The sequence below is a fragment of the Cariama cristata genome, unplaced genomic scaffold (assembly GCF_000690535.1).
Source record: "Cariama cristata isolate BGI_N322 unplaced genomic scaffold, ASM69053v1 scaffold7096, whole genome shotgun sequence".
Lineage (NCBI taxonomy): Eukaryota > Metazoa > Chordata > Aves > Cariamiformes > Cariamidae > Cariama > Cariama cristata.
Window position 1 is genome coordinate 1 of NW_009622600.1, and position 27067 is coordinate 27067.

At 39.5% G+C, this 27067-nt stretch overlaps 2 protein-coding genes across 2 annotated transcripts; one reads left to right on the forward strand and one right to left on the reverse strand.

Annotated features, from left to right (window-relative positions):
• Positions 1-1357: 1357 nt before the first annotated feature.
• On the forward strand, positions 1358-13827 carry SLC9B2 (solute carrier family 9, subfamily B (NHA2, cation proton antiporter 2), member 2; the record flags this gene model as incomplete). Its single annotated transcript, XM_009702385.1, has 9 exons — positions 1358-1528; positions 4232-4374; positions 6268-6395; positions 7282-7457; positions 8002-8108; positions 9287-9436; positions 11748-11856; positions 12085-12221; positions 13206-13827. Coding segments are annotated over 9 exons (1361 nt in total), but the record flags the coding sequence as incomplete, so codon positions are not given.
• A 5928-nt stretch (positions 13828-19755) lies between these two features.
• Positions 19756-26699, reverse strand: CISD2 (CDGSH iron sulfur domain 2; the record flags this gene model as incomplete). Its single annotated transcript, XM_009702386.1, has 3 exons — positions 19756-20115; positions 20985-21196; positions 26627-26699. Coding segments are annotated over 3 exons (375 nt in total), but the record flags the coding sequence as incomplete, so codon positions are not given.
• Between the last annotated feature and the right edge of the window lie 368 nt (positions 26700-27067).

Below are 27067 nucleotides of genomic sequence, written 5' to 3' on the forward strand. Positions count from 1 at the left end.
AAAAAAAAAAAAGAGGTTAAACAAATATTTGAATGTATAGTTTTTGTTCCTCCATCCTCTCTTCTGTGTTTAACATGGTAGGTATACTTTTGCATTGCAAATTCTTTTCATCAGAAGAAAGACCTCCTAATTGTTGTCTCGATAGTTCGTTTTGGTGTGAGAGCATTAAGAGGATTATAAACACAGTGGCATTCTTGGCACACTGGATGGCTTTTTGTTGAATTAAGGCAAAAAATACCAGACTTTGCAGTGATACCTTCTTTTGTTCCTTAATACCTCAGCCTTGCAAAGCCAAGAATCCTAACTACAAGGCAAACTGACCCATTCCATCTAAGATTCGCCCTACACTGAAGGCTCACAGAAGAGAATGCCTGACTAACCAGTTATTTCAGACTTTTTCTAACAAAAGACATGTCCTGTGGCTTTGACTGCTTCCACCGCCTCTGTTCTCTCTCACTTGGGATTCTTGGGCTTTTATGTTTGGAAATCTACCGATCTTCCCTTTGCGACCTGTCACTCTCAAATAAGATTAAGAAAAATCCAGTCTGAAAATACAATACATTTTCTTATGATTATAAGCAGAGAGATTATTCAACACATTTTTCCTTCTCCTTCAGTCTTCTGCTTTTATATCTATGCATGCCTGTTCTTGTTGGCTAACTGTAGGAACAGATTTGGGAACCTGGAAAGAGCGTAATATTTTCACGTTTTATAATACTTTCACTTACTGTTCTCATCATATTTTTCAGGAAATTTTTTTCTCTGTATATTATCCCTCTTTGATTGCTGTATCAAAGGAAGTAGCTGTACTACTTCAGGCTGTCCAGAGACATGACCTTCTTCAGATTTATTTTTTTTTCTCCAGGGATAGCAATATATTGCACAAGCACATCCAGCCAAAAATTTATATTAAATTCTTTTAAAAATTAGACTGGAGCTGCAGTCATTAGCTTGAAGATACGCCAGGATATACAGCAGCAGGTTCTTACTGCAGTTCTGAAGTAGCAGAAGGCAGATAAGCAAATGCAAGATAAGTTAGTGAAAGTCTTTGCTTTAAGTTTGGGACCAGTTAAGTGCTTTCCACAGTGGCCCAGGGCTCACTCGGTACTTTTTGGTCCCTAATGATGTTCCTGTTATCGTTTTTAAAGTGTCTTAGTATCTATAAAATCAGACCATCAGTTTAGGGAGCATCAAAGATAAAACACATTGTTACGATTAAACTAATTTTTAAGATAAGTGATTTTATTTCTGAAAGTCATGGTACCTTTTTCATGAGTAGGAAACAAATGTGATCTAATAGCAAAGAAAGTTGTCCCTGAGAGATGATTAAATATGAACTTTTCTTGTTTTGTTTCAGTTGCAATCGTGGCCCTGGTTTGGGCTGTGGTTTGGTCCATCACTGGGACTGAGTGTCTCCCAGGTGGAAATCTGTTTGGAATTCTGTTTCTTTATTTTTTTGCTGTCATCGGAGGTAAAATTTTTGGATTCATTAAAATACGAACACTACCCCCTCTCCCTGCTCTTCTAGGTAAGATATCTTTCCTCCTTTTCTTCCTGCATATTTGTGGTGTTTAAACCCTCAAGTAGTATCTGCATGCTAGGTATGTTTGGATTGGGAGCAAACAAACTGTGGCATGCTCAAAATCTGTAGTTTTTCCAAGTGACTTTTATCTGGTCCCCTCCAAGAAGGTGCAAAATTGTCCGAACTGGCTCAAGTGAAATTGCCTGTATGTTACTAAGGCTCTCCTCTTAATTCTTTGGGGGCCAGAGAACTGTATACCTACAGACTCAAAGGTTATTGTCTTTCAGTCTCCTCTGTCACAGTTACTTAAAATTTGGGTTTAATATCACTAACCAGCAGTTTTAATCTAGACCTCCTGTTACAGTAGAATAATTAATTCATAAGGAAATTATTGCTGAGCTGTTTTGCATGTATCTCACACAACAAAAATGTTTTCCAAAGAAAACACCACAGGAATTTGCTACTACTGGTAGTCCAAAGCAACTTCTTTCTTCTCCTTCCTTTATCTCAAGATAACTGAAACCTGAGAAAATAAATCCACCACAAGGAATAATTCTTCTGAAGAGAGTTATTTTGAATCAATCATAATGTTGTTTTTCATCTCAACGTCTTATTTTACATAAAAATACAAAATAGAAATGGGAGATGAAAATTATGTTAATTCTGACATCATCAGAACCTTTTCAGACTAGAGGAGGCTTTGGTCAGATCAGTACAATATTGTGAAGTGCTGTGATGTCAACAAAGCTGAAAAATGAAGCTCCAGGTTCTTCTCACCAGCTCCCTTACTACGCTTAGTGCATAAATAAGTAGAGCTGTTGACAGACAGTAAAACGTCATGGCTGAGTGGGCTATAAATACCTGCCTGTAGCGCAGGGATGTGATTTTGTAACCCACGTAGCTGGTGGTGTGCCTCACGCAGTGGCATTGCTTACAGAAGGGCTAGATAGCTTCATACACAGCTCTGTCCCGGCAGCATGCATGTTCTTGCACCGCTTAGTTTCAAGAGAAAGAGAAAATTCAAATGAAAGGGAGGGAAGTTTTGCATATAGCATGCATGCCTGCAATAATATGAATAAGGAATGTAACACACAGGGAGTCTGCCCTTTCTAACTAAACACTCCCCTTAAAAAAGTTTCTGACCATTTCGATTCTGCTTTTTTTTTTAATTGCATCTGTATCTAAAAGTTACGAGTTGAGCATGAAACTGCTTGTCAGACGGGTAATACTGAACAACAGAAACTTAAGCATGATAGCACATGTCTGTTGAGTTGCTTAGGACAGAGTTCATTGTTCAGATCCCCAGTCTTTGAGGAAAATTGGAGATATCTAGGAGTCAGAGGAAGAGGTAGTGTCTTTGAATATTCTTTTTTTACACTAAAAATACAAATCTTGTACTCTTACATGTCTTTAATCCACTAGTGCTAGGTGCAGCTGAGCGTACTGTGGCTGGCTGAGCACTTCAGCACCTTATAGTGAGCTTCTGTCTCAGGAAAAAAGGAGTGAAATTGCTAATGAAACACTCATCACATAGTATATTTTAGGTATATGTTGCAGAGAGGTTTCTGCAGCAGGCAACGTGAAGCAGAACAGTGAAGATATCCTTTGAGGTGGAGTTTTTTTGCTTTGTTCAATAGATTTCTAGGTCAGGGTAGCTCCAGTGACCTGGACCTCACGCAAACATTGCAAAGAGCATGTGATCATTATGTTAACCTGATATAATTGTCATCAGGTACCACAGATTAATTACGCCACTGTTTTTTTTTCCTGGGAGGTGGTGGGAAGCACAATGTCTGTGAAAGTTTGGTGTGCTCCAGGACGAATCAAGTCCACAGCCAAGGCTCACACCCAGCTGGGATCAACCTGAGCAGAGTGTTTGTTTACTCTTCGTCTTTTCTGCTTTCCTGTTTCTTAATGTGGCTAATATAAAATTATGCCACAAAAATATATCTTTGGACCTACAATGAATCTCTGCAGATCTATATTTCCTGTATTCTTCCAGAACTACAGTTCTGATATAGCTTTGCAGGAAGTCTCTCATTAGACAGTTTTGCTAATATTTGCAAAAGGTTGGATTTTGCAAGTAGCTCAAATAGAGGATAAGACCGAGTTCCTGATTTTTTCTTTCCCCCTTTTATTCCCCTCTTTGTGCAAGAGTTATATTGCCAGAGCATTTTAAAATGTTGAAGTCAGTCCATGATTAGCTGTTTTAGATTATATTTCCCTGTGAACTCAGCATTATGGTTCCTGTGATACCTGCATTTCTTACACCTAAGAGGATTTTTAACAATTTCCAGCTTCGGAGATAAATATGCAATATTAGACAATCTTCCTCTTTTCACGTTAAAACAAGCTAACAAGAAAAATATCTTTAAGGATGCACAAGTGTCTTTGCTTATGGTAAGTATGACCTGCACCTGGTGAACAAAGCTGAATTCTGTTGACTCGTACTAAAGCTGCCTGTCAGTGTCCTGCGGATTTATTCATTGGTGACCTGCTGTGTTCTTAGGCCACTTTCATTGCTTTAAACATCTCTCTCTCTTTCCATGCCTCAGTCCCTGTCATTAAAACATGGCTAATATAACATGAATTGTTTCTTTGTCTCTCATAAATACAGAATATGATGTCTATTTTTAAGAATGCTATGCAAGCTTTTCTTGTGCAATAAAACCAAATAATTTGACAGAAGCTTATTTGCTTTCATTTAAGGGATGCTACTTGCTGGTTTCCTAATCCGAAATACCCCGTTCGTTAGTGACATTGTCCAGATAAACCTACGCTGGTCTGCAGCACTGAGGAATATTGCTCTTTCAATTATCTTGACTCGAGCAGGACTTGGCCTGGATCCAAAGGTATGGCACCAGCCATTTATGTGAGGCAAAGCAGACAGCAGCCCTCACAAAAAATTGAATAATTGGTTCTGTTACAAATATCAAACTGTTCAGTCTTAGAGAATCTGCAAATGAGATTGTTACAGAAAGCATAGTTTCTATTTTATAGTCATAGGTATATTAATATTGGCAGCTGGATTTGTGGAGTAGGCAAGCAATCCAAAAAAATACCTGAAGAAAACTGATTTTATTACTATTTGCCCCCTTGCCTTAAAGAAATTTCCTGAATTTTGTGAGCAGAACACCTTGAGGACATGTGCTCCACCATGGTCTGTCAGGAAGAGTTTACACTCCCTGACAAACTCCCTGTCGGTTTACACGGACAAACTAAAACAAATCATGGAAGGGATCTCCAATCCTTGAAAGAGAATGTTGTTTGTGTTAACACAAATAAAAAACCAAACAAACAAAAAAACCCAACCAAAACAATACAAACCTGTGTGTCTCTTTTACTACTTTCTTTTCTTTTTTTTGAATCATTGCCATTTTAATGCAAATATATTAATTGCAAAGATCAGCCCTGCTGCACTTACAGAAACAATGCTTCACATCACAGTGACGCCCATAATGCTCCTATGAACAAAAAACCCCCAGTCTTCCTCTGCACACGGTGAAACGTGATGTTCCACAAATTAATGAAGACAAGGTTTCACTTGATCAAAATCAGCTGGCTGAAATAAAGCTGTACCATATTGGCTCCTATCTGTTTAAGTTTAAGGGACCACTTGACGTTTATATAAAACCTAGGTCAAGTATAGCTAATTCAGAACAACTAAACTGATTTTTCTCAACAAAGAAAAACTAGGGAGTTGCCAATGCTTCAGATATTTAGGAAAATAGAGTTTTGGCATTCTTGATACTAACATCTTTTTTTCCAAGACATTGAAGCTCGTATGAGCATGGGCTGCGTGTTGTTACACAGAGCTTGGATGCCCAGTTCTGTGAGATTGCTTTTCTTTCTATTCCATGGCAACTCTTTTTGCCAAGGGAACTTCATCTTTGACTCACTTTTCTCCCATGTGCCAATTGAAACTGCCATTTGGACTCTGTATGTAGCAATGCTTTGATGCAGTTACGATTGTTCCTCATGTAATTGAAGCTGTGAAGACAAAGATGTCAGTTGCTCAGATGAATCTCGGCCCTAAATATGCTGGGATAAACTGCACTGGTAAAAAGTGCAAGTCGTGGTTTTTTTTCTTTCCATGTCAAAATTAGGGACCTGTCCTAGCAGAGTCATGTTTGTTAATTGTAACAGTTGCCTTTAAGAGTCAATACTCTGTTTTAGAGAAAATTTTGAATAGAAGTTGCTGAGCCAAATGGAACTTAATCTGCTCTGGATATCAAGTGAAAGACAGCTGAAAGAGATGCTTGGCTCCTTGTGACAACTTTTCATGATTTGTTCATAGATTTCAGGATAATTTTTTGGGGGTGCTTGTGCAGCTTGTAGGATTATAGCAAAATCTTTTGCGGATGGAGCAAGTGACCTCAAGCAGCTGTGGGTAAGTCAGCTGTGTTGAGGGTGCACGTTTCAAATGGATCCCAGCTAGTCCAGCCTCTCGCTTTTAGTTTGCTCTGCACAAGAAGCCAAACAGAATTTTCTGCAACTCCTGCCTGTGCCATGCAGGAACCCTGTTGAACCTAGATTCAGTGGGTTTCACTGCCACTCTTGGAATTTTATATCCAAATCTAGTTGTGCTTGAGCCTATCTCTGTCTTAGGCCACGTAAAGCTGTCACAGCCTGTACTGCAGCTCAGAGAGGATTCTTTTAATAAATGGTATCAGATCACAAATATATTTCCTGTCTATAAAGCCAAAGGTACTGATACTATCTCTGAATGTGCTTCTATATTGCAGGCTCTTAAGAAGCTCAAAGCAGTCTGTTTACGGCTTTCTTTCGGACCGTGCATCTCAGAAACATGCACAGCTGCTGTTCTTGCCTACTTGTTCATGCATTTGCCATGGCAATGGGGATTTATATTAGGGTAACGTACTCTCTTTTCTCCTGTATGACAAAGGTGCCTGTTTTCATGCTACAGTTAAATGATCCAAGTGCAGTTAGTTCTCTGCGCCAAGCAGAGACCTCAGTTTAATGCCAGTTAGGAAGCTGTGCTTAGCCCCTGTGGTTGTTTGCTTACCATTGTTGTCTGGCTCTGTGGCTAATTTAAAGGTCGCATTTCCAGGCTGTGGAAGAGTACTTGCATCATTACTCTTCTGTGTTTGTCATCTGAGCACTTGAAGAAGGATGGTGCAATCCCCGAGTCTTTAACCACAACACAGGGCTTTTAGGGACAGAAAAGGTTACAACAATTTGGAGAATCTTCATGCTGGAATTCAGAATTTCCTTGTGGAGAGATGCATGTAGGACAATCTTTGTGTCACAAGTCAAGGATAAAGATATGGCATATTATATTCTGGAGTAATATCCCTGAAGAGGAAACCCTTTCCACCTAGTTCTAGCTAAACTGGTGGACTTGATCTGGACCTATACGCTGAAGCAAGATGGATGAACTTCTCCTCCTCTGCCACACACTGATTTTTATGTGAAGAAACTGGGCTACTGAGTCATAAGCATGTCTAGACCAGGTTCCTAAATGGGACAATCAAGGCATATATCAGGGAGCATAACTGGCCTGCAGTGTAGACTCAAGTCTCAGTCCCTTTTAATATTATTTAGTTGGGCAGGAAGTAAGAGCTGATGGCAAATCCGCATAGAAATATCCCTGCTTGTAATTAGCGGGGAAAGGTAAGGAAAATACCTTATGTAAAGATCTGTTTAATTAGACTTTAAAAGAACTGGGGTCAGAATGTTTGGAAGTTTTTCAGTTCAGTGCTTTCTTTTTAAGAGAGGCTGAATATAGGTGTCTTCAGTTTTGTTCTAGGTGCAGTCTCCCCTGCCGTGGTGGTTCCCTCAATGCTGATTTTACAAGCTGGGGGATATGGGGTGGAGAAAGGTGTCCCAACTTTGCTAATGGCAGCTGGCAGCATTGATGACATCCTGGCTATCACAGGCTTCAACACTTGCCTTGGGATGGCTTTCTCTTCTGGTATGCTGGTTCATCTGTACGTGGTGAAATCCAGAACAAACAGGGATATTTTGAAGAATATGTACTCTGTTATGACTGACTGGTTTGTAACTTAATGATCTCTCCTTATAAGGTCATGTATGGACTTGAATATTGAGAGGGAAATTACCCATGATCAAAAGTCTTGGTGTAACATTGTCTGCTCTGAGTTGTGGGTCACAACAACTTTCAGAGAACATTTTTCCCTGTCTGCTCCCTTAGCTGCCCGGTCTGGTCCCTGCATGCCCAACACAACGCTTTCGAATTGCCCTGCATTTGGCAATGTTCTCACAGTGGCTCCTTCTCTGGCTTCTCTGGCAGAGTTTCTTGGCATGAGCTTTCAGAGAGAGAAAGCTGCACTATCCAGTTCTTTCAGACCCATAGGAAAAAAAAAGAACCCCTTTGCCCCCAAGTAATCTAAAGCAGACGTTGTCCTGGAATCACCCTCATAGATCTACAGTGTGGTTTGTGCATGATGGGTCTGTGTATGGCTTACTGAACCTGTTTTTTTTCTTTTGCCAAATAGGTTCTACTCTGTACAACGTGCTCCGTGGAGTGCTGGAGGTTGCTGTTGGCATAGCAGCTGGGGGGATTCTGGGAATGTTTGTTCGATATTTCCCAAGCCACGATCAGGTAAAAATCCAGTCAAAAAAACTATTTATAAAACAGAGATTCTTTGCTAAGGGATGATGTCCTTAAGTTATTAATTTCCAAGCTTCATGTGAAGCTATTTTTGGGGAAAGCTGTATACAGCACTAACAGCTTCCAGGTTGCAAAGCCTATCAAGTGAGGATGTGTTTTATAAGTGATTAGTTGTTTACTGCAACAATAACAATATATGATCTCAGAGTCTTTCCTGACAGAGAGTTTGGAACCCACCTCACCACCCTGCTCTTATTCAAGGTGGTGGAAATGTCCACGCATAAAGCAAAAAGGGTCTGATACCCATTTCAGACAGTAAACTAACCATCAATTAGATTGATGTGCGACACATTTACCTCTATAAGATGTTGCCAGTAGGCCTAAGATTAAAAATTAGTAAAACAAACAGATTGTAGGCTTTAAGTGACTGGGCATATCATTAACGCTAATTAGAATGTCTTACTTTCAATAAAAATTAAGCTGATACAAAGTGGTAGATGAATTTACTATCAAGGAGCGATTAAGTGAACAGAAAATTGTGGAAGAAAGTAAGATATGTTCTGGACTACTGAAGTCAATTTGCAAAGCGTCTATTGCCCTCAGTGGGACCAAATTTTCTTCTTATGAAATAACATAGGAAGTGCGATAGAGGAGCTAAACAGATAAATAGAAACGGGGAACAACGGCAGAGATATAACTGTCTGCTGTGAGACTGGATCAAATAAAACTAGGCTGTCCCTAGAAAATGCTTGTTTGACTTGTCCTTGAAAACATCTACTGGCAAGGATTTCACCTGTCCCTGGATAAATTGGTCTAGTACTTGACTGCACAGGTAGAAAATCCTGTTATCAAAGAGCTGAAGCAGGGCTGTCAGAGCATCGTGTTCCTTGTGATACATAAAGCCTATTGGCAATAAGACTTTGGATGGGCAGGGGAAAGAAAATATTAAATTTTCAAAATTTAAATTTCTTAGGAATTAATGTCCAAAAAAAACCTCCCCTCAACTCAACTGAGCAGTTCAAGTCTCACTTGAAAGCTTTGATTCTTTCACAATGGTTAATGGCAATTTTTATGTTCAAATTGTTATTTTCAAAATTAACAGAAGTAACCTTCTTCCTCCATTTCTAAAAGAAATGTACTTTCTTGTTTGTGTCTTTCCTTGGCTGCAGGAATCTCTGGCATGGAAGAGATCATATTTTCTACTTGGGCTGTCCATGTTTGCTGTTTTTGGCAGCATCTACTTTGGCTTCCCTGGATCAGGAGGGCTCTGCACATTAGTCTTAGCTTTTGTTGCAGGTGTGGGATGGTCTGATGAAAAGGTGAATGTTTACATAAAGAAGCATACCATACCAAAACTCCTTTGAATGTACAGCCTAACAGGAGTCTGAATTTGTCAGGAGTGGTGATGGTGCACTTATGAAGCTTTAGGGGGTATACGGATTTAAAAAAACATTCTACGTTTATTTTGGAAGTCTTTTAACATTTAGCATGACAGAAAGTTACCATGTATGTGAATATATATATCGATACAGAGCCTAACATACTGACAGAGAAATGCTCACAAGCTTTTCTTGGTCACCTTAAGCCATGTAAAGGAGATTTAGTTGTCAAGGTGCTTGACTAGGAATCCAAAGCTTTATGTCCCAGCTCTGTGTGTCTGTAACCTTACACAGTCACTTTATGGTAAGATTTACAAACAGGTGTCCAAAATATGGCTGTGCACATGGCCTGAATACCCTGAGAGTTTGTTCTGTGTGGTTTTGGGAGAATTAAATGGAAAACAGTAATTAACCATCCTCTCTCATCTTTTGCAAATCCCAGCCAGTGTATTCTGGATAAATTAGAGCGTAGCGTGCCCACAACAAATGGTGATATAAGGCCAAACAAAACCCATATAAAAGTCTGCTTTTTAGTCACTCTCTCTGAGCTACTAAGCCTGCTTCCTCTCACTGCTGCTGCCCTGCTGCATTTCTGTACCTTGGCATGTCTCGCTGCCTCTTTTGCTTGATATCATCTACACTTAATGTTTTGAGGGCATCTCTCTCTCCACAGCTGTAGCCTTGCAACATGCAGTAGGAAAAAGGGAGAAGAAAGAAAGGAAAGGGGATCAGATACAGCAGAGTCCACATTATTATCCCCATCTAGACCCCGACTTCAGTAGATCTCAAGGTTTGTTAAAACAACGAGAAAGAAACCATAGTTTCTATTTAAAGTATTACATTGTTGTCCAACTTTAAAAGAAGAAAAACTCATCTTGGAACTTAACTACTTAAGGACATTACAACTGATAAAGCTCTCTCTTGAAAAGTTTTTAAACTGTTTCCGAAGGAAGGACCTTAAAAGAGTATATGTAGTCTATAAATGCTCAGTTTAAATTCTTTTGATCAGTAAATGAAGCTTCTTGGCCTTAAGGATGTTGATTTCAAATGCCTTAGCTCTTTTTTATCAGATACAGTCAGAGATGTCTGCATACCGTATACTCGGTATATTACCAAGGTTTTCTTGCTGAGCTTCTCAAAGGCCACTGCCTCCTACTGTCCCCGGTGGAAGTCACTTGGCAAATACTGTCCACGGAGAACAAGGAACATTGTACCTATTGCTGGAACAGTTAAATGGGCAGTAAACAGACTGAAATAATGCTAACATCCGTAAAGAGGACTTTTTTTTTTTCCAAAAAAGAGTGAGATAACAAGGAGAAATGACAAATTTTAGAAGTCTGTATATTTGCACCTCATCCTCTCTAAGGTTACAGAAGTTTTTGTATTACAGTCATCTACCATTCCATTGACTGAAGAGGAAGAGATGTTGCAGGATGAGTCCCAGAAAGAAGAACCAAGGACAGGTCATGTCTAGGCCCTGGAGTGATTATTAAGTGACAGAACACTGCACTTGTATTTTCAACACGCTCCAGCCTGAAGGCCCATTTGCTATTGTAGAACCCACTTAATTAAAAAAGAAGTGCTATTATATGCTATGTGTTACCTTTTCACATAAGTGGAAGATTCCTGTTTATCCTGGCAGCAGTTGTTTCAGGAAAATTAAGTGTAAAGTTCAAACACAAGGAGAAAAGATGGCTTTGCCGTTACACAGTACATCGCACTGGAAATCTCAGCACTTTTTACTAGTATGGGATTTCAGACTTGCTCAGTCTCACTTTGTTCCTGCTCACATGGAGACAGGCCTCTGAGTGAGTGCAGTGTGAGCGGAGTTAGATCACGACTGAAACTATTGAGGGTCTGACAAATGGAAGAACTCATTTAAGCACGCAGTTCCCAAAGGCTCAGAAGCTTCATGGCAGAGCTGTTCAAATTACATCTTCCTAAATACTGAAAATCAACTATGCTTTATTTTCCTCCTCTTGTCTGCAAACTGCTCTGTTACTGTTCAAACATCAGTGATTTTTATTTCTCTTGAGATAGCAAGCATTTATTTACTAGCAAAGCTAGGTACGCTCTGACCTTTGAAAAATGCACAACTGAATTTGACTCTTTTAGTATTAGGTCAAAGAAGGAGGAGCAATTTTGGACAATCTTTATGATACATTTTCACTTTGCCCTTTGATTAATTAAATGTTGTGTCTACTTGGCCATATTTTTGTGAATTTACAGATTATTTTTGTTTTTATTGCAGAGGGAAGTAGAAAAAATTGTTGCAGTTGCATGGAATATCTTTCAACCTTTTCTTTTCGGTTTAATTGGAGCAGAAGTATCTGTTATGTCTCTTAGGCCTGAAACTGTCGGTAAGATCATTCACTAATTATCCAGCTTTCATTACTGGCTTCCAAACAATCTCTATAAAGAAATCTAAAGCAAAGCAGACTACAGCTGACCCCCTCAAAAAAAAAAAAAAAAAACCAAAACCAAAAAAACCCTCAAAACCCACCCCACTGCAAAGCTACACTTTCTTGAGGGGAATAAGCCTCTTAAAACTATGCACAAAAGTACTGAGAAGCATTTGTCTGTTGCAGGGCTCTGTGTTGCTACATTAGGCATTGCCCTAGTTGTGCGAATCATCGCAACGTTCCTGATGGTGTGTTTTGCTGGGTTTAATTTCAAGGAGAAAGTATTTGTCTCGTTGGCATGGATTCCCAAAGCTACTGTCCAGGTAAACAGTCTAACATTGCTTTCATTCCAGGCTAAATCTATTGTCCTTGGCAAAGCCCCCTGTAACTAGCACAGCAGTGAACAGGGAGATGATCAGGCTCAGTAACAGCAGAGTGTAGTGTAGGGACAGTTTATGTTCTAAACCACCCTAAGTCTGCTTGAACAGTGCATGGAGAGCCTTCTATGTGAAGGTGTTTTGCTTGCACCCTGGGTTGTACTCTTAATAATGACAGAGAATTGTACATATATCATAGGAAGTTCAACTATTTCTCAGCTATTGCAGATTATTATGCCTTTACATACAGATTCTGAGAACTCTCAAAACAAAGGTAAAAGCATTTCCTTCTGACATGTGAAGTGCCTGCAGGGATATTCACACCAGAGGCTCAGAACGGGTTTTCAGTTTGTGGTCATTTTGGTAAGGGGTAGTCTGACAGCTATATTGCTAGAGAAGCCTCAGGCTGGCTGCGTTCCTGCTCCTTTATTTCAGTGATCATTAAGTCATTTAGATTTTGCCTCAATAGCATGATTACTTGCAAACAACAGTTAATAACCAGAACAGGCACGGATTATTGCAAGATTTGTGAACTAAATTTTCAGAAGCTGCTACTAGCTGACTACTGTCAGGATGCATACCTAAAGTCTGGCATTTTGACAGCTACAATACACAATATACCGGCCCATTTGCTTAATCACACATCCTTCAGAAATATGGGTAAGATGGCAGCTAAGCAACGTCCTTCATAGGAGGGAACCATCCAGATAAACTCATTAGCTTAGGAAATTCAAAGTGCGGCCAAATGAAAATTGTTCTCATAGGTGTAATATAACTTTTACTTCTCTATGTACCGCCTAGAAACAAATGGGTTGACTGCACTAAAAATGTCAAACTTATGTTAAATGTTGACTGATCATTAATCCCTTTTTTCCCCTCTTTGTGCTAAAGGTTACTTGCTCCATCTAAGCCACGTTTTCTTTCCTGCAGGCTGCAATAGGTTCCCTTGCCCTGGATACAGCAAGAAGTCATCAGGATGAGCAACTGGAAAAGTATGGAATGGATGTACTGACAGTAGCTTTCTTGGCCATCCTGATCACTGCTCCAATTGGAGCCCTTGCTATTGGCTTGGCAGGGCCCAGACTTTTGCAGAAGGCTCAGACAAATAGCAAGGAGGATGAGGAAGGTGCTGAGGTTGGAGAAGCAGCAGAGGCCTGCGAACCTTCGTAAGACAGACATCTACAGGAATATGGTCCTTCAGCCCTGTTGAGTAAACACAGCATGTCTGTAATCTTTCTGGAGGAAACGAAAACAAGTATCAGTTACATCTGCTATTTTAAAAGCAGCCCTGGTGGGGTTTTTATAAAATATTTGTGTGTGTTGATGGTGCCTTAACAAACGAAATAGCTGAACATACAGTGAATAGGCTGGCCAGGGAGTGAGTCACTGACAAGTCAGCAGTCAACAGTTACTTGAAATGTGTGGGTGTGAGGCCAGGGAGAGGATCAGAATTGTTCAGGCATGGAGTGGAGTCATGAGGTGGAATATAAACAGCAGAAAATGGAGACTAATGTGAATAACTTCTGGATGGTTGAAACTGGGCTGTGAGATGGCAAGTTGAACACCTCAAAGAATGCAGCTTCTGAGTAAGAGATGGCTGACGCACAGTGAACGAGTCCTGCCACGGGTTGGTGATTCCCTCTCCTTCCTCATTTGGGTTCCAAAACTTGCCTTTTCCTATTGCTATTCTTCCTCACGGCTCATGCACCCCTTTGTGCCTTCAAGTGACCGTCAGCTCTGGCTGTAGCAAGAAACAGCAAGTGGCACTTCTGTGCTGAAAGAGACAGTTGGGTCCATCATGGCCGGTGGTAATTAATACAGGTGCTGCTGGTGCTGGTAAAAAACGGACTGAGCTTGAAAAAGGAATGCGAGTTGTGGGGAGGCTAAAAGGACTGTGTGAGTGTTGTGTGGGACTGGGAGGGCTGCTTCTTCACCTGTGTACCTCAGTCTTTGTACAACATGATGTCAAGGGAGGGAAAGCCAGCTGTTCGGCCACTGAGAGTGGCTATGTTCTGGTGCTGGGCACTGTAGGAGAGAGGGAAGAACTCTTCTCAGGTGGGGTTTGCTGACAGGGCAAGGCCAAGGCCAAGGTGGCAATGAGTTGTTCCTTTCTTCCTCAGCTCCTTTTGGGGAACTTGGCAATAGCAGCAGACCTCTTCTCAAATCAAGATTCATGGGTCAGCTAGGATCTCCTGTTGCTTTGTCCTAAGTTAATACTCATCTGGCTGAGAAAATGCCATGATCAGGTCCTTCTCACATCTGCATTTGGATAAATGCAGCAAAGAAAATCAGGTATTTGCTAAAACTATACCCAGTTAGTGCTCATTTTTCCAAGAGGTGGCTGGCTGGATTGACTGTAGAAAGCAGAGGCCTCTCACATTTGCCAGGGCATTTTTTACCTCTGACTGATGCAGAACACTAATATACTTTAAATCAACAGCCTTGAAAATGCAGTGCTGAGAGGGATGGTACAAAGCGAAAGGAGCCTCATTCTCACATACCTTCAGAAAGGCTGCTGTGTGAAGGTGGGTGTCAGGAGGAAGCAGGTGACACAGTGCTAGCACCCTCAGCATGTACCCACAGATCCTGTCGGTCTTTCCGGAAACACAAGTTGTGTGCAGCTGTGGATCATGGTAATGACTGGCAATGCTTGTGTCAAATCTTGCCAAAACATTTCACCAGGGGGAGCAAAAAGCTCAAATGTGGCTTTCTTCATTTTATTTAATATAGATGCCTCCTGCACAGTCAGTTGCAATACAGGTCACATTTGATTTTTCCCATTCCTAGAAGAGTTTCCTTTTTTTTCTCCTTGGCTGTCCTAAAGCCAGGAGTAAACCTACTCTGCTGATCAAAATCCTGCTCCTGCCTTTAGCTTTGGTATCAGTTAGGGTTTAGTACTAACAGATACCAGCTTACCATCTTTCTTACTCTGCTATGTTTTGTACAAGTAACTAGCTCCAAGTAGGTCATTCCCAGCTCCATTCTGAGGCATGGAGTCAGTACAGCATCCCTCAGAAACTGGAAGTTTTATTGTGTTATTTTTTATTAAGGATGTTAGATTGTGCTTGTAAGGTGGACAATGCCTCCCTGCAGATTTTTACACTACAGTTCACCAAACTCATTTTACAGGATACTGTATAGAATAAATTTGATGTGTCTAGATATTTTTTGCATTAGTAAGAATGAATCAATTCTATTTTAGCTTTTACACTTTTAATATGCAACACAAGAATGTACAAAAATACTTTTAAAACTATCTGGAATGGTATTATTTGCAGAGTGTCCATGAATGCCTCTGTATAGGGATTAATTGCAGCTCAGTATGTGTGCCTTTGTATATGCCTTCCTCTCCAAGCCAAAAAGAAAGCTTTCTGAGAAATATTTAAGGTTCATAGCCTGCAATTCCAGCACAGTGATAAAAATACCAGGAAATTCTCTAAGTTTTCCCCTAACATTTGTCAAGTACGTTGATATTTTTCTTACTATACGCACTGCTGTTCTCTCTGCTTCCTTGGGGAATGTACAATTCTTAGTTCAGTTCACGTTTGTCCCCTGACCAGAAAAGATGATGCTTTCAAACTGCGCAATGATGAATGGTTAGGGTGCTACGCGTGGTGGTTATTGTGCCAGCCATTGACTTCTGTGCCTGTTCTGCCTACTCTGCACGGCTGATGTAGGCACTCTGTTACTTAAATACGGGTAGTTTTAATAGGAGGTTATTGTATTTGGAACTTGTAACGTCTGTAAACGTAATTGATAAGATGAGGGAATATGGTGTTCAGTTCATCAATGACTGTCTCTACAAAATAATTCTACTTGAGTAAAACTTACAGAGTAGAAGCTTTATGTAGTTCACTTTTTCATAAAGTTTTATAAAAAGTAGAATCCTCCTGCAGGGAGGGATCACTATGCTAAATTTGGAGCCTGATCAATAACGGAAGTGTGATACTTAAGGATTATATCCCTTTAAATTTGAACACAACCTTAAGTATGCAAGCAAACCTCTGACAAACAGCCCTTGTTCGTGATAACCTCTAATACTTGTTCACCATTATACCAGCATCTCATGAATTGGATTTATCATGTTCCCTTAAACTCAGTGCACTCTCAATTTATTCGTTAGAACGCTCCTACCATTCTGAGTGCTTGAATAGCTAAAGCAATGAAAAGTGTCATCTTGTTCGCTGATCTAAACGAAATTGAATCCATTTTCCTTTCCTTGCCACCATATGTGGACATTTCTCACAAGACCCCTTTCTCCCAGCTTTTATTAAATCTTCAAAAAGAATCAGGTTGAAGTTATTACATAGACCTGTAGGTCTAAAATGAAAAGCATTTATGCTTTATAATGTTCCTCCCCTTCCAGAAAGGAACAAAACACTTGGATCTTGTCATGAAAAGAAATGTCATACTGGGGCTAAGAACCTAAGAAGCTGGGACTTTTTAATAAGCATCATGACACGTTCAGCTGATTTTAAATAGCAGTTAACTTTGAGAGATACAATTTCACTTTTTATCAGCGTTTGTGTGGGTGAAGTCATGACGTTTAAGACCACCTCCCTTTTAACAAAATGCCATGAAATTAATGAATAATGCATAAATTCAAGCCAATAAAATCTTTATGCCATGTCAGTCTCTTATTTACAGGGAATAAAATTAGAGCACAATGTGCAGTAAACTATAACCAGAGGGGTCCTGCTGTCATGCAGACATAATCACAGGCATAATGTGGGAGAGTACTGAGCACAGTATATGCGCACGGTTCCAGAAGGTTCACAAGAACCTCTGCAGCAGAAGGGCCTGGTGGCACGTTCCTGGCAGCCAGCAGCGGGCAGAGTTACAGCAGGCAGCATATGGAAAAAGACAGCTATTGGCAATCTGGAAGCAGGGAGAAGCATAGGCCAGGAGATGCAGCAATAATGTAATTATAATCACTGCTTTCTCTCTCTTTTTCAGCCAAACTGAGTGTTTTAGGGAATTTAGACTGAAGTCTAAAATTAACTGTGAAGCACTCATGGTGTAATATCGCCACAAAAGAATGAACGATACAGGTTTTTTGCATTTTGCTTTTTAAATCAACTGAATGCAAGAGATCAAATTTTGTGCCAGCTGCATTTCAATTACATTTACTTTGTCGAGTAGTTGCCACAAGTCAGACACCTTTCTCTAAACATGTTTTACAGGTTTAGTTGTAGTCTATATAATTCATAATCAAAAGAAAGGTAAACATTACTGTTCTTGTAGAGTAAAAAGGCATGTCATGACATGCCAAGTTCAAGTTTCCCTGATTTTGCATCAAGACTGTCAAGACCAGGTTTACTGCTTCAGTCCTGGTCTTTATTAGCATTAGGGGCAAATTTATCCCTTTGTGGGGAGCATCCCAATTAGGCTAGAAAAGTCATCCAGTGGCAAGACATGACTGAGCACATCCTAGCAGGTAATTGGTTCAACTCTCTCAACCAGCGGTGAGATACAGGGCTCTGCAGACACTTCAGCTCTTGGCTGGCTATCCCATAGGCTTTAGGTAGATTATTTGAACCAATTAGTAAATTCTTTGAGATTTTTCTGTAGAAAATTCTGTGGCCATGAGAGACAGTATTACAGTGACAGATTTTGAAATGCAACGAAATGGTCATTTATCTTGCTTGTGATCTTCATTTTATTATTATCTTGTGGAAATTACTAAAATGTCCTTTCTAGAAAGGAACTATGATTAAGCGCTGCTACTGCAGGCCCATACTACAAGTGTGTGCCATTCCCTTACAGACAGAAACTAAAACAAACAAAAAGCCACCCTTGTTTGTTCCATAGCCACATTTATAGATAGTTTAGCAGCAATCTCATCTAACAGCAAGCAGGCAGAAAAAATTAATTCTAATCAAGCTGTGCTAGAGATGGAGTCAAGAGGTTAAACCTTACACTCTCATTCTCCTTTTAGCATAGCTTTGTGGGAGAAACAAAACCAATTTTGCTGTATTAGTCTAACAGGGTTTGTCTGAGCAGAGCAACGGAAGCGAGAACAGGATTGATGTATGTAGTTGACTTCTCAGACTTCAGAGGAAATCAAACTATTTGAACGCAGAAGTATCCAGATAAAAGCAGGAAGCGCACACAGACTTGTACGTAATAACAGTCTGCTACAATAGGCTGTGGATTTTAAAGCTTGAAAAAAAAAATAATCTAAAGATGGGCTTTTGCATTTCACAGAGTCATTTCTTCACCAAACCCAGGAACTGGGACTTGGTGTTCAATATACCGCATCTATAAGTGAAGACTGAGTATAAGACACTTAGCAACATTATGGATTTTCCTCTATTATAAATGTTATATCCTAATATAATGTTTATGGTTTGCTCATCCATTAAGGTAAGACCATGAGGCATTTAAAGACTGTACCCTGTTTCCATTACACATTTTGCAAAAGTAGACATTTAACATATAATCACATCCTAATCCGCCATCTTTTGCTGCAAGGCAAGAGGTTTAGGTACCTAGAACTACAACTGTTACAAATGCAGGAGGAATGATCTACCTGACTTTTATTGCTGCTGCTGTAGAGCCATTATGAGAACCGCTTTCTGACTCGCTTTCTGTTTCAGCACTGTGGTGATCAGCTTTGGCAATGGCACACCGCTCTGGGGCTTCCCACCTGCCTAACAATGAGTCAGATGAAATGCTGTTAAAGAACAGTTGAAATCTGCCTTAGTACAATTGTCTAAAATTGTAGCATGGATTGAATTTTTATTTCTAAACTGATTGATAGATAGTCTTTCATTGGGGAATAAAGCTTTTTAAAAGAATTAATTAGAAGTCTAGCAGTTAGATAAATAGCAATTATTTACCTGCATCTGAAATTAAGCCATACCACAGCAAAGTTCTGACTTGGGCAAGTAATCATTCTGAATGGGTAACAAGCTAAGAATACAGCTCGGCCCTTTCTTGATTCTGTCATTTAACCAATTCCTCCTATGAAAGTCCCCGCTACAAAAAAATAGCGGCTACAGTGCAGGTGAACTTGCAAGAAGCAAATTTGTGTTTCCTTACAAGAGCTCCTGAACGATCAACACAGGGGCCCAAAACAAAGGGATAATGTTAGTGGCTGACCTCTCAATAGTTTAGTTTATAGGGCCTGGAACTGCAGCACTCCACCTAGACACTGTATGAGACTTTCCAGCTGTGTGGGGTTTGTCTGAGCCAGGTGCTTTGCACGAGACTAACACACTGCCCACTTAGGCACTGCACGGGCCAGACCTTCGCCTAGCTTAACATCACTATGCTGCCTGACCTCAGTGGTATGCTTAGGTATATTCACAAAGGACAAACTTAGGATCTTTTTTTCCCCACTTAGGTGCACTTAGATTTGTTCCTGAAAAGCAGAATAAAACATGGCTTCTCAGCAGAACAAAATCGACGGAATGGTACACTTCTGTCACTTGGAAATAGTGACAGTTTCGTAACTCCATGCTCATACAAAAAAAGCTTAATTGTAGGAAGTCAATTTATTGTTGAAATAAATGACTTATTTACAGAGATACTTTACAGTTTTACAAAGCAGACATAATTCTTCTCAGAATAAAGTAACAAAACAGTGACAGATTTAGCACTGTCTAAATGCAATTTATTCCAAAAAGAAATCTACAGCAATTATTAGACTAAATCATACCAACCACATAATAAAACGCTGTCCTCTGCAACTACAACAGTATAAAAAGACTTTTTATTGGTCATGATCTAGTGGATTAAGCATCTGCTATACTTCTTTCTTCTTGAGTATTAGTGGACCTACATTATCTCCTGTTAATTCATTGTGCTTGTTGTGGGAGCCATCACAGACAGGGAACTGGAAGAAAAGATACATGAGGAATTAGTGTAACTCTGTACAGCAACTGCATGATGATTTTTATACTTCTTCCTATGCCAAGAGCACTGTGATAATGTTGCTAGTTCCTCCTACTATGTCCCATCAAACTCCTTGCCTCCTACCAGCCACAAATGGTTTCAGCTTTATTGTGGAACTCATAAAAGTGCTCTTAATAGATTTAATCACTTGCAACCAGAAAGTACTGTTTTAAGGAAAGCTGAAATACTTTGCTGCAATGATTAATCTGAAGCAAGAATAGGTGAGAGGGTTTCTTAGGTCCAGGGCAGAAAGCATTCAGTCCAGAGAGGAAGAAACCAGAGTATAGTCAGAACATTCAAAAGAAAATGAAAGTAGATGAAAAATACTCATGTATATCTAGTTGATTTAGGAGACGCAGACTATCCAAACCAGTCATCTACTGGCTGCCCTAGACCAGATGGGGATATGCTCTCCCCCATCAACACAGGTCCAGCCTTCCTTTCATTCTAATTAACATGAACAACTTTCTAAGCACTGTTTTTGCAAAACAGAGTTGTTATCTTCTAATTAGTTGCAATATATTTCCAAATATTAAACAAGGCTTGTTTGGTTTTAATCTACTCACAGGTGGTCACTGTAAGCATGTCTAGACAAACCCTACTGTGCTTCTTACAAGTTTCTACAGTTTCTTTCTGCATGTCGATAGGTTTACAGTGGAGAAAAATAAGAACTGTGCATTCTCAAAAACCAGGAACACCTCCACCTCCACAGAAAAACAACAGGTCAACATGCAGCAATTCACCACTAAAGCACTGATAAAAATATGCAAGTTTTAATCTCTAATTCTACAGCAGCATGAAGTGTCTTACCGTCTTAGAACGCCAACACCTGCAGTAAGCTTTAGTGAGGCACAGATCTTCAATGTTTATTTCATTCACTACTTTTGGATTTTCCTTCTGGATCTTGAGGTTAATCAAGCTATCCTTTTGCTGTTTCTTCTTGGGGAGGAACGGACGAACAGCGAGGTAACCGAGCAAGGCCAGCACACCCAGGAAAGGCAATAACCGCAGCCATTCTGAAACTAGAGAGAGAGATGGAATTTAGACTGGCTCTTCACACCACTTCCGTACGGTGCAGCATCAGCTACTCTCAAATGGCTTAGGGTAGGAAATGGGGTTGCTCCGTCAGCAAGGCTCTGAGGGTAAGTCTTAAGAAGAAAGAAGACCCAGATTAAAACCTGGGTTTTACTGTAGCCAAGGTAAAAATTTGACTCTTAGGATTTCATCTGAAGTTTAATTTTAACACTCTAGAAGATGACTCAATGGAACAGAATAAATCCAAAACAAATAAAAGACATATGGAAATGAGAGGTTCTGCTCACCTGAGGTAAACTGGCATTTTGTACTAGCAAACTGGACATTATTATACATGGTAAGTATATTCAACACCAGTATCTTAACATTCTGTATATGAAGAACTATTCAGTACATCTTTTAATTCAATTTTTAATTGCTTATTTCAGATTTTTTAGCTTCTTGAAGTTTTCCTCATTTTATTTGTTTCAAGTTTTTTTTAGAAGCTTTTGGTAGAAATTATCCAGATTATTAAATAAGCACTAGCAAAATCTTCAGCATTTTTTATTTTTCAGAGCTCTGTTTGCTCAGGGATCTGTAACCAGTTTCTACAATACACAGAGAAAGAAAGAGTCCTGAGATCAGGTAAGTCAAGCCACAGAAAATTGCTTTTTACCAAGCTGAGGAATTTCTTTTAAGTACAGGTACGAGACTCAAGTATCCTCCGCAGACTTAGCTGCCTTGCTACATCATTATAAATCTTCTACACGTATTGGTGAGAGAAAGATGTACTAGACTTCAAGAAATTCATAATCACCTGGCACAAGAGCTACATATATTGAAGGTGAATCCACTTTTCCAGTAAGACATGCTGTGACAATACTCCAGTGTAATAAAGGAGAGAGCATTTTTCTAAATTCTGGAGAATACATTAAATCTAAACGTTCATATAGAAATGGAAGAGAGTTTAAAAATATTTTAAAATGAGAAGCAAAGAAGTGTAATGAGCTGGAGCACAAACTGCTGCACAAGCACTTTGTAAGACAAGACACTGTAATCAAGTTCCTCTTTTAAATGATTTAGGATTAGAACATAGCAACATTTTGTTCTACAGTTTGTTTTTTGAGATTAAGATGTACAAGAAAGGAAAGGCAATAGAGCAGGCTAAGGATGCTAGGTAGGTTGTAGCTCTCAGAAGTTACATTTTTCTGTATAGCTTGATTTTATTTGTAATAATAGAGCACATTTCATGCTAATACTCTTCCAGTTAGAACATAGTGGCTTTTTCTTAATAATCTGAATTTTCCAGAAGTACACCATGTAATGAAAATACTTTCTGCGACTAGTTTTATGTTCTTTGAGTCTTCTACAGCCTTTAACGTGAAAGCCACACTTAATGCATTTATCTGGGAACGCATCACAACTGCATAAATGCTAGAGGCACTGCAAGAACTTTCAGTAGTCTTTCCACACCTGCACTTGCAGTGGTCCCTACACACAATTGACAAAATTTGCTAAGAGTCACTGCAATACACTAATCTCTGTTGCTCTTTTCTCAGTTCCCCCAACAAGCTGTAAGCCCTAAATAATAACAATTAACACAGAGATACTTAAATGTTTTCAGTTACACAAAATACTGAGTTTCCTGGACAGCTGTGCCTGTTTGTCTTTTCTGTCATTATGTTCCAGAATACTCCGTGGATAGGACTCCAAATGCACTTTCTGACCTTAAATGAAAGACTGACTTGGAATGCACTTTAGAAGAGAGGAAAAATACTTGGTCACAGAAAAAAAATTCCAAATTGAGTACCTAACCTGACTGCTGGCAAAGAGGTGGCTCTCTACAAAGCTACTCCGAACTCCAAGACAGAACAGACATTCCAACACGTGCATCATAACCAGAGGCAGGGGACCTGTCAAGTGTGTGATGAATACAACTGGGCTAAGATTGACACATAAAAAGGAAATGTCTTGCATCAGAATTAAATGTCATTAAAGAGAGACAGGCAACTAAACAGCAAGTGGCATCTCAATACAGCTTGAAACTCCCTGATACAACATCAAAATCAGAACAGCAGTCATGTCTATGGGAGACTCCTACCCAGTTGAGTTCATCCAAATGAAACAGGAACATGATAGCTGTAACTTCTGAGAAAGGAAATTAGACACAAACAAGAATAGGAAGTGTAAGGATATTATTTATCATGGTTATTATTTAATATTTGTATCATGCTAACTGCTGATAAAGAGTTTTGTCCTCACTAGCCAATGATTTCTTTACATATTTCTGATCTGGGAGTCTCTGGAAAGCCCTCAATTACACCAATGTGTACACTAATCATAAACTGACTTGTTATTGCCAAAAGAAGCTCATACTTTTAGATTGAAAAATCAACACGACCATGCTTCTAGGGCATGAGAGACAAGATACTGTCACAAAGTAAAAAAGTCACAGATCTTTGGACTGGGTGAGCAGGGATGGGAGAAAAGCTTCACCCAAACTAATGCAATGATCTCTTCCTACAACTGTAAGCTGCTCTGTGTTTTCGAAGCCATTCATACCTTTCTGAAGCAGATATAAGGCAATTCACAAGACTGTTTATTTTCACAGCTGATAACTCAGAGTTCATCAATTACATTGATCCTGGGGATTCTTTATCAGTTCTGCTGCATAGGAAGAGGCAGTCTTTGGAACCAAAAATGTAGAGGAGAGTATCGAAGAGGTTAGTCTTCCAACTTGACTTGTGTTAGACAGAGACCAATCCCAAAGATAAGTCCTGGAAAGCATCAGGAACACCACTGAAACAGGAAAGCCCAGAGAATTCCAAGAAGCTGAGGTGACAGACCATAGGCCACAGGTACATTTTCGAGGAGAGGTTGTCTTAACTTTTAGTCCAATAGTAACAAGTCCAAAAAACATAAGAAACACATACACTGTGAACAGAATGGGACTGGCCAGCCTCTGAGAGTCAAATCAAAGCAAGTGGTCCCTGCTTGTCTTTCACTAACTACTCCTTTGTTATCTTTCACTTTGGTTTATGTTTTAGCTAATTTCTGTGGAAATACCCTATGCAGACCCAAAAGCAGCTTCTTACAGCAACAGCTCAACTGCAAGCCAAAATTTTAACAAGTATTAGCTACCAGTCAAAATGAAGATTGGAAATGTGATTGTATATTCTCTAAATTGATGAAATTCTTCACGCAAATTCAAGTTACTTAGTCAATTACATTCTCTTCAGAACTAATAAGCAGCTCTATCAAACTATTTTCTGTTGTTTGCTTGGGTCTCTTAAGGGTGTTCTCATTACTGTGCAAACTGAACACAAAGGACTCCACACACCACTTTAATATGTCTATTAGCTTATGAAGGTAGAGAGATTACAGTCTGTTTAGCGACATAACACACTTTAAATAAATTAAAAGCCAAAGCTATGGGTAGGTTAGCAAGCCACTCTGACAAATTCCTAGTTCAAATGGGTTCTGAAGACTCTGTTATATTTTGGTATCACCCTTCTTGCCCTCATTACTGTAAAAGATGATCCACAAAACTGTGTTCTTCCTGCCTGGCAGCTTGTTACGTGAAAGTCCCTCTTAACATGTAGGCCAAGTGTAAAACAGCCCACACAGGACTGTGTCATGTTTATGGAAAGAAGCCTAGCACCTACATCCTTACATAAAACTTGAAATTCTGACCACATGCTATTTTGAAATGAACGTCTATGGCGCTTTAATGACATGTACCAGGATAAAAAGCAATGCCAGCGTGAGACAACACTGTTCATTTCAGCAGACTTGAGAAGGGAAGGGTAAAGCAGCTATGACAAGAAACTGAAAGAGCCTTCTAAGCAGCAGCAGCGTGACAATTTGGATATCCACTTCCAAACCCAAGGACAAACATTCTTTCCTTCCTCCCTCACTGCTTCTACTTTCAGGAGTTTTGTACTGGATGTTAACAGTCTTCCTCTCTCCAAGCAAGAAGTTTTCCATTGTGATTTGGTGAGATCACAACAGACAACAGGTGTCTCAAGATTTTTACTCAGCACACTACACAATATCCTATACAAAAGGATCCTCCCTATACTTTTGGTCTGTTGTTTCTACTACAGGAACTGAAGTTGGGTCTGCCTGGAAGCCAATGAAGGTTTACAGAAGCAATAAATGAGCTAACAAGCAAAGGGCTGCACTGTTCCAGATGTGGGTTCTGGCCTGCCTTTGCAAACAAGATCTATGCTAGTGAGTGTTTTATAGTGCTGGTCCCTGACTAAGTTCAGTAGATGGCACCAAAGAACAAATATTAATGAACTTTAAATGTTTTAAGATCAGTACTATTTCTCACTTTCCAAAAAGAAGCCAAATAGAATGCTTGACACGTTTTGATATGTCATTTGCCAAAGAATACGCTCCCCTGTAATTTGTTGTAGTAGTAGTAAACACAAAAGAAAATACTGATCTAATCTTCTCTATTGTTTAATAGTCTTTCGCTAACTGCAATTCGATAGACACGATCCTGTAAGCTGCTGCGGCAAAATAACTCCCACAATTGGGAATCCCCTGCTCTTACAGGCTTATGACTTTAGGACAGGACAGACTAAGACCACAGGAACAACATAGAAGAGGTGGCACTTGCTGAAGCAATCGGATTTTGTCAGATGAAACTCTAGACTGACAGAAGCTCTGACTGCAGGCAAGTACAAAACTCTTCAGTAAGCAATGAGGTTTCAATGACTTTCAGTAACTTTTAAGCACTAAGAGAGGATAATTTTTTAATTTAGGTGCCTAGGATGCAGCATCCTGTGATTTCCTTTTGAAAAGCCTCACCATGTTGCATTTATCCTATGCTGTAACTTTAAGCATGTTGTACAGTTTTGCTGTTTTTTCATTTATATCCACTCTAAGAGGAAGATAAATAAGCATGACAGCAGATATTAGTCTAGCCTAGCTGACTGTTGAAAAAAGCGTAAGAATGTTGTCTCTATAGCTATGTGTTTTTAATTATACCGCTGTTTCCCCTTTTTAGAGTGTTTAGCACAAGACCTGTCAAAGAAATCACTAAGAACAAGAGGCAGTGGATTTTTTTCAGGTACGCTCTTTAAATCCTACCAGGTCTCAAAGCAATTTCTGACTCTGTTCCTTCTTTTACCTTTGTTTAATATTTTTGGGACTGACATTTCACATGTTTGGTCTCCACTTAAGGTTTCAGTTGTTTGCTTCTTGTCCGCCCTCCAAATTCAAGGAAGTACCTGTCAATGGGGTAAATAACAGGACAGCAAACCAGTTCTCCCCCATTAATCACTTCATTAAAAAGAGTTCTGACCAGAGGTTTTCAGAATAAGTTATGTTACTATGTCATGTGAATAAATACAGAGACTGCACAAATAATCCTGTTACAGAAATGTATGTCCGGGTAAGTGAAGCAAAAAGAGATTAAACTCAACCACTACTAAGCTTAACAAATTTTAAGTGCAACTTGTGGTTAAAAGGGCAATGACTTAAGTAGGAAACTGCCAAATGCTAGTAATATGAGAAGCTGTATTGTTCCGTAGCTTATTGTATCTCCTTCCTCCCAACTTTGTAGTAGCTGAATTTCTCCAGTCGTTAAACATAATTAACAGCATTTTCAGATGAAAGAGTAGTTGTGGGGAAAGAAAAACAGTTCACTTAAAATGGGTTTCCTTGTCATGGGAAAGATAATGGGACTTCAAGTTTACAGGCAGCATAAACACGCTGGGAAAAAAGTACTCAAAGCTGGTTTTAAATAAATTGTGCCTGTTCTAAATTAAATCATTTTCCATCACTATTAAATTCATATACCTTAGTGCTGCAAGATAAACGTATATGGTTGATTCTACACTTTGAAGGCTTTTTCTATTTCCAGAGAG